Source organism: Lissotriton helveticus, chromosome 1_1, assembly GCF_964261635.1.
Source record: "Lissotriton helveticus chromosome 1_1, aLisHel1.1, whole genome shotgun sequence".
NCBI classification, from domain to species: domain Eukaryota; kingdom Metazoa; phylum Chordata; class Amphibia; order Caudata; family Salamandridae; genus Lissotriton; species Lissotriton helveticus.
Window position 1 is genome coordinate 15,184,479 of NC_136057.1, and position 13,747 is coordinate 15,198,225.

The following is a 13,747-nucleotide window of genomic DNA, read 5'->3' on the forward strand; positions in this document are numbered from 1 at the left end:
TAGCAAACGATAACAAAGCGGTTGTGGATCTAGAGAATGCCAATTTTTTGGCAGATACAGCTGCTGCCCATGAATCGTGCTGATTAAAAAGTATGCCTAGGTAGGAGAACTTTTTTTATCGATAATAACTTCTCGCCATCAATATACATTTTTCGGGTCGTCTGGGTCCCTTGCCTGCATCTCATAACATAGGTCTTAGCTATGTTAGTTTTGGGACCGAGATCCGCCATAAACATACTGAAGCCATCCAGGGCACGTTGAAGGCCGTTTTGAGTTTGTGCCATCAAAACGGCATCACCCACATACAATAATGCGGGAATAAGACGGCCTCTACCTGGGGGTAATCTTTGCCCTGGAGTAGGAGTGCTTCTTCAAGGCCATTGATTTAAAGATTAAAAAGAAAAGGGGCCAAGACACATCCTTGTCTGACCCCTCTGCTGACCGGGAAGGCTTGGGTGCATTCACCCTTCTGACCAAACCGAATGCTTGCAGAAGCTCCGCTGTACAGCCGCTTTAAAAATATAATATTTTTATGTTCAACCCCTATCCTTTCAAGAACCTCCCACAGCCTATGGTGTCTAACTGAGTCAAACGCTGCGGTGAGGTCAACAAAGGCCAAGTATAGAATACCTTTTTTAGCTCTTGTATACTTGCCTATCAGTAAAGAGAGGTTGAGGGACTGGTCAACGTTTCCAAGACCATCGCGAAATCCATATTGGAGGTCGGATAATATCTGGCTATCGTCCGCCCAATCAGAAAGGCGGTCCAGGATGACCCTCCCTACCACTTTAACTCTGGAATCCAGAAGGGAGTTGGGTCTATAGCACCCTGTATCTTCACGATCTCCCGTTTTGTAGATTGAAATTATTATGGATTGTGCCCAGGTCTAGGGGAGGGTGGATTTTATACTAGAGTTAATAGCCTGGGTTAATATAGGCCCCCACAAGGGAACATTATGTTTAAACATGTCGACCGGGACCCATCGGGTCCTGGCGCTTTGCCGGACGAACTTCTTGCTAAGGCCCTTGTCACTTCCTCCAAGGTAATTTCTAAATCAGTTTGTTCAGCAATGTTGGTATTATCAGCTATGGAATACCCTGCATAGTTCCCCTGCTCATTGTACAACTTTGAGAAATGGGTAATCCAAGTTTCTTCTGTTATTGCTGTTTCCACAGAGTGGCCGTTGCAAGGAGAAAGGAAAGGTGTCCTCAGTACCTTCCAGAACGCTATATTATCTTTCTGCTCTGCGGCGCTGTGTAGTGAATCCCAAGCTTCGTTTCGCAAGGTTCGTCTCCTGTCTTTTATTGCCCGCTTATAATCTATTCTTGTCTGTCTTATTTTGATTGGCAATCTGGGTCGTGTATGCAACACCCTTTTCAGGTTGGCATATGTCCTAGTGCATTTTGCGTCACACCAACCGGAGGATTTCACCTTATTACTAAATTGAACTCTCAGCAGATTTTTGATCTCCCTCATGATATCTATAAAGGAGTTCACGATGGCCTCATTCGGGGCGGCCTCGCTCAGGTAGGTGTCCATCATGGGCCTACATTTACCTATAACTTTTTCAATCAGTAAATCTGCTTCCACTTTCTCCCACTTTAGTGAGTAGCCATTGGTTTTGCTCAGTATAACATCCCCGGCCATTCGATTAGATTTCACTATCCTATTAAAACTGTAGAGAGGTAGTTTAAGTTTTAGGAGGAGGGGGAAATGGTCACTTAGGGCTATTTGACCCACTTTAAATGATGAAACCAAATGCGAGTGAGAGCGTGTGGTCCAGATAAAATCAATGGTCGTAGCGTGTCCTCTTCCATTAAAGGTGGGGGGCATACAAGATGGTTTATTAGTTTATTAGTTATTAATTCATTAGCTAATGCAAGATCCAATTTAAAAATAAGCTCATTGAATAAATCTCCCATCGTTGAGTGATTAAAATGGTTACTATCGTCTGCTTCATCAGACAGGCCGTATAGTCGCACATCCATGTGGCTACATATACCACAGTTAAAGTCACCCAATAACAAAATTGATGTATCTTTAACTTTCCCGTTGCATATTTTCGTGACCACCTCCATTACGCTCCTAACCACTAAGTGTAGCTCATTTTGGGTGGCATTGTTATATACATTAATCAGGAGAATACAATACTTAGTGCTAAAGTTTAGTTCTACTAAGTGGTAGAAGGTGCCCCCTTTGTGAAACACAGTGTTGATTTAAGGAAGCCGGTTTCAAATATAAGTGGATATACTGCCTTTGGGTCTCCCTCCCAAACCCTTAACTGCTTGGGTGTGGTATGTCTTACAGCCATTTATATGGATAGGTTCTATTGCCCATGTCTCCTGCAAGCCAAGAATGTCCATGTTCTCAATAAAGGCTTCCTAAACTGGATTTTGTAACTTGGGGGCATATTATCAAGGGGGTTTATCTCCGCTTTTTTGGCTTTAAAAGCCAAGAAAGCGGAGATAAAATTATCTCCCTATTACCTAGCTGTCGCTAACACCAGTTAGCGACAGCTAGTAGGAGATAGCGACCATCTTGTGCCCCGCTTTGCATGTCAGTGATATTTATCACTAATGACATGCAAAGTGGGCGTGCCAAGATGTTAGCGACTGGAAACAGTCGCTAACATCGCTATCTCCTATTACCAACTTTTGGAGATATTCGCGCTAAGCACGAATATCTCCAAAAGCTAACACCTGCCCCTGAGCAGTTCTTGGCCATGTTATCCAATGGGAGGTGGATAACATGGCTAAGAGCATTAGCTCGATAATGCATGAATATCGCTGACTTTTCAGAGATATTCATGCATTGCGGACGATTTTTATCGCATTTGTGATAAACCTTGGTAATACCAAGGTTTATCTGCGATAAAAATCGCCGCAGCTCAGCGGTAAATTTTTGTCTCTAACCAAGTAAGATGCCCCTTAGTTCTTAGGCCTGAAATGTTCCAGGATACCAAGGAGGGTATTGTAGGGTCCGTTAAGCCTTGGGGTTTGGTAGGGGTCAATCGCACGGCCGCGTGGGGGTCTAAAATGGGTGTCATAGGTGGCCCTGGGATAGGCTTGTGTTGCTCCAGGGAGACTGCTGGGACTCCATGGATAATCTTCCTGCTTATATGTTTCTCTATGCTCTCCGGGATTGGAACCCCGATCGGATCCTCACTTAGAATAGAGCCTGTTTGTAAAGTAGGGTGCAGGGTACTTGTAACTCTTTGTGGTCCGCTACTACTTAGGGTATCGAAGGGTAGTTCCAGTCAATCAACCCCGTCTAAACTGTAGAGAGGGTCATAAAGGTTAAAAGTTGGAATAGCAGAGATACGTGGTCCAAGGTTACATGTGTTACTGAATGCAGGTACCTGATGTAAAACCAAGGTAGGTTGATAAAAAAAAGCCTAAAGAAACCACGCTTAGGCCCCTCTTACTGACCGGATAATAACTGACCTCTTCCAGAATACTTCTAACCAAACCCAGGGACCTAAATGTGATCACTACACAATCCCCTGCTACTGTTTTCGAGGAGCAACCAATCCAGGGGATCCTGCGGAACATCTTAAATTTAGTAAATAGATCATTGGTGTAACTTGTCTTAATCGACAATGCGTGGAGCGCCTTGTTTTTCAAGGAGGACCAATGTTCAGGTTCTCCATTTGAAAGTGAGGGTACATTGATTAAAACAATAGTATGGGGAGTGGCCTCTGGTGGAAGATGTATAAACCTCGGTTCTGGTACATTACTGCCACTCGGTCTTCCGCCAATCAACCCAGCTGACTCCCTATCTAAAGTTACCTGTTTGGCCTGTGCGGCGGCACCGGCAGGAGGGAAACATCCTTTACAACGCAACTTTTACCACGCAGTGCCTTTACGACGCAACTTCTACAACGCAAACCATTACAACGCATTGCGCTGGGGGGCGCTCTAGGATAGTGAATACGTTTAATTTACTATCCAACACCTTCCCTAGTGTCCACGGGGACAGGAGTTGGAATAGTAAATTAAACTTTTCACTATCCAGCACCCCAAAGCGCTATGCGTTGTAAAGGTTTGCGATGTAAAAACCGCGTTGTAAAGGCATGCGGTGTAAAAGCATGCGTTGTAATGTCATACATCCCCGGCAGGATGGTATGTAACCTTTACAACAAAACTTTTACAACAACCTACCATTACAACGCAACTTTTACAACGCATACTATTACAACGCATTGCTCTGGGGGGCGCTCTAGGATAGGGAATAGGTTAATTTACTATCCAATAACCTTCCCTACTATCCACGGGGACGGGAGTTGGAATAGTAAATTAAACTATTCACTATCCAGCACCCCAAAGCGCTATGCGTTGTAATGGTATGCTTGGTAAAAACCGCGTTGTAAAGGTAGGCGTTGTAAAAGCATGCGTTGTAATGTCATACATCCCCGGCAGGATACGTTTCCCCTCTGTTTCACAGCTGTCATTAACTAGGGGTGCCTGGTATAACTGACGGGTCGCCGGGTACCAGGAGCCGAGGTCTCTACGCCCCGTGTTGATGAACTTTTTTGTTAGAGGTGTACTCGGTGTCTGGCATTTGCGTGTTAGTTAAAGAGCCCTGGGAGTTATTATCCGAATGCTCTCCTCTAATACTTGTCACTCCCACCCCAACCCCTATTCTGGGCTAAAGTTTGCAGGGGCATGAGCGATCTTTGTACTGCCCCTTCCAGCCCCGATAGCCTTTCTTCAATACTGGACAACTTAGTTAGTACAGGTCTAATTAGGTCTAATATAGCCCCCTCTAACCTTCCCGGAATTCTATTTGGTTAGTGTTAGTTAATCCCGCATTCACAGGAGTATCGGCTTAGGGTTCTCCTGCAATATGGCTTTCTTTCCATTTTCAATGACCAACCCTGTTGTTTTATGCCGGGGAAGTAATGTTCTATGTGTGGGCACCCCCTGTCCTCTCCTTTTTTTGGGTGGTGGGGCTGGACCTTTGCACTGGTTGGTCTTCATTTTCTGGCCCCTCGTCTGAACATTCGGTTTATTGTCTATTTTTGGATGTGATGCGCCCTGTGAGTCTGATGATACAGACAGGGGGGTCAACTGTACTTCTCTCTCTATGGGCGGTGTTGGCAGGGGGGTCCCTTTAGGTGTGACAGGGTTAGGTATTTCTACTACGGACGGGTTTGCTAACTCTGAGATTTGGTTTTGCGTTTGTGGTACCCCAGGTAACAGCTCAAGTGATAGTCTGTGCTCGGTTAGAGCGATTTCATGCATCAGGGCTGATTCTGCCCTAAAAAAGAAGGCGTCCAGGGTCCCCACCACCCCCTGCCCTGTTAAAGATTTTCGCTTATTCATTCCGTTCCCCTTCAATAATTGTTAACTGGAGGTTATGCAGCAATTGTCAAGTCTCTGGAGGTCCATTAAAGAAAAGAAAATTAGGAAATAATGTAGAACAAAAATATTAGAAAGTCGATACAGTGGCCCAGACCAGCGTCCTCCAGTCTCTGACGGGCTTGGACGGGCCTGCCCTTGGTCCGGGCTTCGTCCGTGCGTCGTCCCGTGCGCGTTCCATTCCGCGGGGGGAGAGGCAGCGCTTTATGCACCAAAAGAACAGCGTCCGACCTCCGCCGGGCAACAGGAGTGCAGAGGGGGCTCCCAGCAAAGTTATCACGGGGCTGTGCAGGTGTGCCCAGAAAAAGATGCATTCTTTAACCCCTTCCGTGCTCATGACGAGCTGAGCTCGTCATGTAACGCGGCTTTTTAAAAAAAAGACGCACAGTCAAAATTCGCGGCCGCACGCATGCGGTTAATTTTATCTGTAGGTTCCCCGTCCCACCAGGACACACAGAACTTACTGCCTTTCTGTATGCCAGAGGCGAGCTCAAAATCCCCTGCGACCCCACACACGGGGAACAAGCGATGTCCTGGCATTGCACGAAATTCATTCTGCCCTGGAGAATGCATCAGGCCCTGGGGGATGGGATACCCTGGCAGGCACTGCCGGCACAGGTAACAGCTGTGAGGCGGAGCAGATGCAGGAAAGTGGTCAGACAACGGGATGGGGAAACTAAAATAAAAAAATAACAAAAACACTTACCTTGCTCTTGCTGCATCACTGAGCCGGTGATGCTACAAGCGCATGTTAAGTGGTTTTAATTTTTTTTATTTTACTTTCCCTATCCCATCATCTGTACACTCCCCCCCGCCCCTACCAGGCCCCACCACTCTGTCGCTGTTACCTGTGCCAGCTGCGCCTGTATGCGTGGTTGAAAGGTGGCTCCTTGTGTTTGCCCTCTCCCCATAAATATTTACAATTTTAGATGAACCTCTTGGACCTGGCACACATAGTGTAGCACATTTTCTTTTTTCATTTTTTGCACGATCTTGAGGATGGTGTGACGCTATTTATTTTTACATTTTGTCACCAGGTGGCTGGGGGTCAGGGTATCCCTGTCCTGTCACCCTGAGTGCACCACTATGCTATGCTCGGGTAGTTTGCGAAGTTTGCGCTACTTGCACTACGCGAATTGCACGTTGCACAGTGCAAACACGCGTAGCGTCGTGTAGTGCAGCTGTCTTTTTTTGCTTGCTCGCAGTCCTCAATGGCAAGTTGGCGATGGCGAGCAAGCAAAATGACATCCCGGCGAAACTTTTTCCTCGTTCGCAATCAGCAACATCAAGTTTCCGATCGCGAGATTAGAAAATAAACCACCCGGCAAGATTCTCAACGCGGGGAGGTCAGGTTTCTCATTGCAAGTGATCGCGTATGCTCGCGACCATTCGCGATAAGAAACTACCAGTCCACGTTGGGAAAGCTGCAACTCCAGTAGAAATCTACTCGAGCGGCAGAAAACGACCGACTGCACTGTGCAAGTTGCAGTTTTCTGTTAATGTTGCCGCCAGCTAAACACATCGTCCCTCTAAAAAAGAACCCCAGCCAATCAGTAGGCTTTCATTTTTGAATTTCAGCCCAACTGTTAATATACCTATACATTTTGAACTGTAGGTTCTCCAAAACTACACACATACACTATACCACAAAAAGCCGCTTTCTACCTCAAGATCTAGCTTTCTTCCAAATTTGGTATAATTCCATCGAATCTTTTTGGCTGTCGCGATGTCTAACATTTCAGGAGGAAACTGCATGGGGAAATTGTGTTTTGAAAACCCCGCTTTCTCAGCCACTTGACAAATCACCCAAAAACTTTCAAGGAAGGAGCTGATGTGGTGGAACTTTTGTTTGGAAACTTTTGTGGAGATTTGACAAAAGGCACCAAAATTATTAGCGAAGAAAACTCTCATCCTATGGGAACTCTGATCTAACTATAATATAACTACACAGTGGTGTATATCCGTGATATTGCTGGTCCCATCACTCCATAAACCCTTCCATCCTCAGAGCCGGTGTGCACCACCACAATCTTTTTTGCTGCTCCCAACCCCCAAAGCCCTTCTTCTCCAGGGATTCCCTCACTGCCACCCCCAAGAGCAGAAATCACACATCATCCATACTAGTAGGTGCTATGTTGTAAGAGTGTTTTGTCTGGAAGCAGAAACTTTGGGTTGGCTTAGTTGGCTTTACCAATACAGGGGTATTTTTACTAAAACAAATCTCTTCTTTGCATTATTGAGATAATGAAATACTGGAGAACAACACACCGTTGTAACCTGTACCATGCAGTTAGCATGCAGCTCTTTAATGTCAGTTCATAGGTCAACGGTGCTGTATGGGGATTGTAAGTTATGTTTATGTTTATTGATTTATAGAGCCCACAGCTGCCCAAGGGCTGCCCAGCACTGAGGAGAGGCGGTGGTGATGTGAGGGAGATAAGCGTTATCACGGGAAGAGACACATTTTTCATTTTTTCCTAAAAATGAGTTAATCTCCTAACAGTTGCATCTCTTTGAGAAAGGAGTGTCACAGCTGGGAACCAGATGCAAAACAGATCTTCCTCCCCATCTGGATCTTTTCATCCTTGTTGTCTTCATGAGCAGGTCTGAGGAAGATCTCAAGACCTTCCGGCGACATATGGGGTGACGAGTGTTGTCAGTCGGGTGGGTCTCTTGCAATTCATGGCTTCGTAGGCTAGAAATTTAGATTTAATTTTGACCCTGGCTTGGATCGGCAGCCAGTACAGCAGTTTCAATGAGATTTTCGCAGATTCTTGTCCGGGAATGCCTCGGCATATCCCGGCTGCCGCGTTTTGAACCACCTGTAGTCACTTATGAACTACAAGTAATAAAAGGATCTCTGTGACAAAAGCAGTAAAATACAGGTCTGTCTAATTTATGATGAGTCAGGTGTGCCACCAAACAAAACTCGATCTCTCTCCAGACAAAACATTACTCACCAGAGTTATTCTGTTATTTGTTTGTTGCCTGAAAACTGTCAGACACACAAGGAACTCTGTAGGGGGGTGCTTTAAACACAATCTTTTTTCAAAATACCATGCCCCCCTGAGGTCAGCACCAGGTGCAGCTGCACCACTTGCACTGCCCTAAAACAGGCCTTGTGCATCATTAAAAAAAGGAAAGCGGGTAGTAAAGGGCCTATAATTAAATTAGGCATAGAGGGCCTGATTCACAGAACTAACTTAAGACAAAATCCTAAACTTACTACTTTTGGTATTCACAGAATGAACTTACTACTTTTGGTATTCACAGAAGTTAGGATTTTGTCTTAAGTCTGTCTTAAGACAGACTTAAGACAGACTTAAGGCAAAATCCTAACTTAAGTCTGTCTTATGTCTGTCTTAAGACAAACTTAAGACAAAATCCTAACTTCTGTGAATATCAAAAGTAGTGAGTTTAGGATTTTGTCTTCAGTTAGTTCTGTGAACCGGGCCCAGAGTTACTTAGGTATTGTGTACAGATGTGGGTTCATAGATTCGAAATTGCGTAAGGCTTGGAGGCAAGTGTGGGTGTGTGTGTTAACACTTGAACGATGCATTATTTACAAACCCTTGAAGGCTTGGGAAGCGTGTAGCACTCTATGTTAAACAAGGTAAAAGCTGAGCACACGCGATGCGGGTTGTAGAGCCATGTTTCAAAGTAGGTTGTGACTTAAAAAATAAAGCCTGTTACAAACATTCTGTGGGTTCTCCAACGCAACCGAGTGTCACCTCCACGGTACCACAAGACCAGTGCTTAATTTGTAAAATATTACGTGCAACGTTTCTGACCAACAGGCCACTGAAGCTTGCACCACCTATGGCCTCTGTCACCCCTGCCAAAGCAACTACTAACCATCTCTCTTGCATGTAATTGTGACAGTTCAGATTATTCCAGGTCCCCAAAACTAAAGTAATGGCTAGGGAGACAGGTAATTAGCAATTTTAATATATATTATATTCCTAAACTACCGTTGTTCTGCTCATCTCTAAATTAGATGAGCAGCGCCCCCATGTGGTGGACTCTTCTGAGTATGGTGTTGACAATTAAGTGCTGGTGCTTAGCAGTGGAAAGCCCCGGCTCAAATTAAGCACTGCACAAGACCGTTTAAGCTTCACCCAGAGAAGACAGCCTAGTCCTTCGGTATGAGTTCCCTTTTAAAACATCTACATATAGTGGGATTTTTTCTCGATTGGATCTTTTTATTTTCTATCCCATTTCCGTACTTCTCATTCAATAGCTTTCCTCTCTATTCTTTCTTTGGCCTGAATCTTAGTTATTTCTTTTTTTATTGTTTTCTGGCTGGAAGATGAGTCCTTCCTCTGTTAGCACTCATGGAACTACTATATTCTTTTTTTTTCTAACATTCCGTGAGCATGCATGTGCTTTATTTGTCTCTTCCTCATTTTTGCTTCCCCCCTCAAATTCAACGCCCCACTCTCTGTGTTGCTTGCTCCGCCCCACCTCACTGGCTGCCCCACTGTCAATGTACAACAGCATTGTAAGAATTCACCTCCCCCACTACCAGATTCTGTTTAATAATGGTTCTTACTCTTTCTTCTGGCCACTGGTCTCCTAAAATTCTTTCTTCTCCAGTCTCTGCAGACAAAAGACAAACCCTCTGATCTTCTGAAGGTCTCCGCATACCTTGCGAGACATTGGCCAGCAGGTCCCCGTACCCCGATGCCTGGTCTCCACCTATCCTGGCAGCTCTCTTACCTCTCGGAAGGCATCACGCAGCTCCTTGACACCAATCATGTCCGCCGTCTCTGCCAGCATCTTGGGGCCCATGAGTTCCACAAAGTCATCAAAATCCACCTTCCCGCCCGCTGTCGAGAACAAGGATGAGAAAATCAAATATCTTGTGTTGAGTTGCATTGAGGTTGGTGTGATAGTTGTGCCTTTCAAACGTAAAAAATATACAAGAAGAAAACAGATACATTTTAATTATATAGGTCTCATTTCCCATGACATCAAGCACATGTCTCCTATTACCTTGGTCACCAATCTTGGTAGTGGGATACCACCAGCCTTCCAGGGGTCAGCTTTCATCCACCACTGGTATCGCTTACCGGTCTCAGTAGGGCTGTATTGCAGCCTTAGCAGAGGTTAGCCCCAGCCTCAACTGGGCTGGTAATTACTCTTTATAGGGTTCAGATGCCAGCCTCCATAAGATCATGTAGTAACCTTTATAGAGGCTAGTCTTAGCCTCAACTGGGGTACTTTTTGATCCTTGTAGGGTTCAGGTACCAGCCTTCATAGGCTCATCTAGCAACCTTAGTAGAGGCTAGTCTCAGCCTCAACTGGGCTAGGTATTACACTTTGTAGGGTTCAGGTACTAGCCTCCATAGGCTCATCCAGTAACCTTAGTAGAGGCTAGTCCCAGCCTCAGCTGTGATGGTTATTACTCTTTGTAGGGTTCAGGTACCAGGCTCCATATGATACTCTAGAAACATTAGTAGAGGCTAGTCTCAGCCTCAACTGGGCTAGTTATTACTCTTTGTAGGGTTCAGGTACTAGCCTCCATAGGCTCATCCAGTAACCTTAGTAGAGGCTGGTCCCAGCCTCAGCTGTGATGGTTATTACTCCTTGTAGGGTTCAGGTACCAGCCTCCCGACAGGTCAGTCCCACAGTCACTAGTGCAGGATGGTAGTCGGGTGTTATTAAACAGCTTCTGACTAGCATTCAGTGCACAAGCGTCTATTTAGTATATCCTTTCCGCACTCTAATTTTTGGAATTTGTCCTACCATATTTGGTATATTGAATATTTATTAATGCCTTTTGTATCCCAAGGGCCAATTGTGGGAGTACAATGCAAACAGACATGGACAATCCTATCCTGGTGTCCGAGGAGGAAAATCCATTCCAGCTGCTGTCTATTTTTGTCAGTGTATGTCTTTTTAATCACTACAAAAAACTTTAAAAGAACACTGTATCAGGCTTTCATATGTGACCCAAACTTCAACAAATTTTTTATTCAAATAACGCTTGCTCAATTACTTTTTTCAAATGTTCAAATAAACTATTTATTCATACTTTCACCATCATAAATTTTTTTAAAAATAATTTTCATACATAGGGGCATATGTACAAGCCTTTATCGCTCTGGGAACGTCACTTTTTGTGACGTTCCTGTGGCGATAGGGGATGCCCCTTTTGTAGAAGGCAGCGTTAAGCCACTTAACGTGGCTTAACGCTGCCTTGTAGATAAGGCACCCTTTCACGCTATGCTGACGGTGAAAGGGGCGTGCAGTGGGTATTGTGGTGGGTGTACCACCGCAACACCCATTGTATTTGATGCTGCACCATATGTACAAGGAAGGCGTAAAAAGGAGGCAGCGTCAAAATTAAGACCAGGAAAATATTGGTCTTAAGGTGGCGAAATGAGGAGAATGGCATTTTCTCTCTTCTTTTTTGCTTTTCCATGTGTGCTGCCTTGTGAAACACATATGGAAAAGCTAAATGCCATGGTTTGTTTATGTACAATAAGGTGTCCCTTCCTGTACATAAACGAACCTTTTTAAAAAATGCCATTTTGTCACTTTCAAGTGTGCTGCATGAAGCAGCACACATGAAAGTTAAAAAATGGCATTTTAGGATTGTTTATGTGCAGGAAGGGGAACCTTCCTGTACATAAACAAACCTCCCATAAACAAAACGACATGCTTCACCACTTCCTTGTACATATGGCCCATAGTGTTAGTCATGTAACATTATGACTCATACTACATGTAAGTCCTTCTTCAGGGTTTTTATACGACCAGCAGACAAATGATCAGCTGTACATGTACCCAACAAAAATGTTTACAAATCTGTGCAACTTGAGTCAGTGGCAAAGAATCTGAAGGGTGGTAACTTAGGAGGAGGAACTATCTATTGCCCCAGCTGTGTGAAGTTAAGTACGCTTTCAAATGTGACACTAGGCGTGTCAATTTCCTCTCGCTATGATTGTGTGAAAAACCACATGTTGGAAATAAAGAGCAAAATTATCATCAGTGAAATATTTTCTGGAATATGGTCACAATATCAGTCAAGTTTGATTCCAGGTTGTGAAAAATATCTTAAAAACCCGACAGAGACCACAATCAATGACTGATACAACAAGATTCCTTCTTGATAAAATAAATACCAGCTTTCAGCCAAAAGGACTCAATTGTGATATTGAAATGTCTTCCTTCCTATGGGTTTCCCACTCCTTGGTTGTCGGTTTTGTCTCGTTGACTGTGAGACCCTTGTGTGACTTTCTTCCCCAGTTACCCAACTTCTTACCTGTGTTAATACTTCTTGCTCAATATGTTCACAGTAGTGAGCAGACTAGAAAGAGGTCAGAGGAACAGACAGTACAGCGACATGTTGGAGAGGAGGCAAGCACGAGCCATTAAGCATTGGTACTCTAGAAGGCCTTTCTTCTCTGTGATACCCTCTGTGGCACAGGATGAATCTAGTGGAAGTGATTCCCCTCCCCCCAGCCGCGTCACATTAGCCAGCCTACAGCAGCCGCTTAGTAGCCATGAGGTACTTACGTATCCTCTGCGACAGCTCGATCAGCTCCATCTCCGTGGGCATGTAGCCCATGGTCCGCATACATTCTCCCAGGTCCTTGTAGCTGATGTAGCCGTCGCGGTCCCTGTCGAACTCCTTGAAGGCTTCTTTGAGCTCTGGGAAGAGACGAGAGAGGAGAGGGCGTCAGGGCCGATGGATGCGGGCTGGCAGGAGGGGGTATAGAGTAGTCCCATGCTAAGCCTCCCGCTTCCCACCTGCAGCCCGCCTCTTCTGCCACCAGAACCACTCTATGATGAACCTCTAGGGAAGCAGGGGCTCCTATCTGTGGTGGAAGAAGGGAGGCTAAAGTCCCAGCAGGCAGCAGAATACACAGGACTGGCTGCTTGTGCAGGTGTGTGCATGTTTGGCATCAGAATGGAACAAGCATTGGAACACCCAATATTTCTGTGGTACCGCATGGAAGCAAAGCTATACAGAAAAGAAGCCTGCGTGTGATATCTTTTTGAAGCCAGATATGTTATCTTTTTCTGTCATTGTCAAAAACTAAATCAAACTGTGTTCTTTACTTTCTGCTCAGTTCATAAAGATGATTCAAACACGTCACTCAGAACAGTGACCCCTAACAGGTGACAAGTAGATTAAAGACAGCGGGATGACGTCACAGTTCCTGTTTCGTAGTGGAGTGAGAAATCATGGCAGTCAATCAATCAATCAATCAGAGTACTTGTAAAGCGCGCTACTTACCCGTGAGGGTCCCAAGGCGCTGAGGGGAGGGTCAAGACTTATGTCACACTGTCAGCGCTGCATCACTTTTCAGAAACACTTGTCAGCATCACCGGTACTTGTCTTTAATAATTGTATATGTCAGGATGAGACATATAAA

General features: G+C 44.9%; 1 protein-coding gene across 1 annotated transcript in view; it reads right to left on the bottom strand.

Moving 5' to 3' along the window:
• LOC144766932 (calcium-binding protein 1-like) overlaps positions 1 to 13,747 on the bottom strand; it is a 370,144-nt gene that overhangs the window by 14,820 nt on the left and 341,577 nt on the right. The window contains exons 3-4 of the mRNA XM_078650625.1: positions 12,885 to 13,019; positions 10,080 to 10,189 (exon numbers count right to left, since the gene is read on the bottom strand). Of these exons, the coding sequence (XP_078506751.1) occupies positions 10,080 to 10,189; positions 12,885 to 13,019 (245 nt within the window). The remainder of the gene's footprint in view (positions 1 to 10,079; positions 10,190 to 12,884; positions 13,020 to 13,747) is intronic.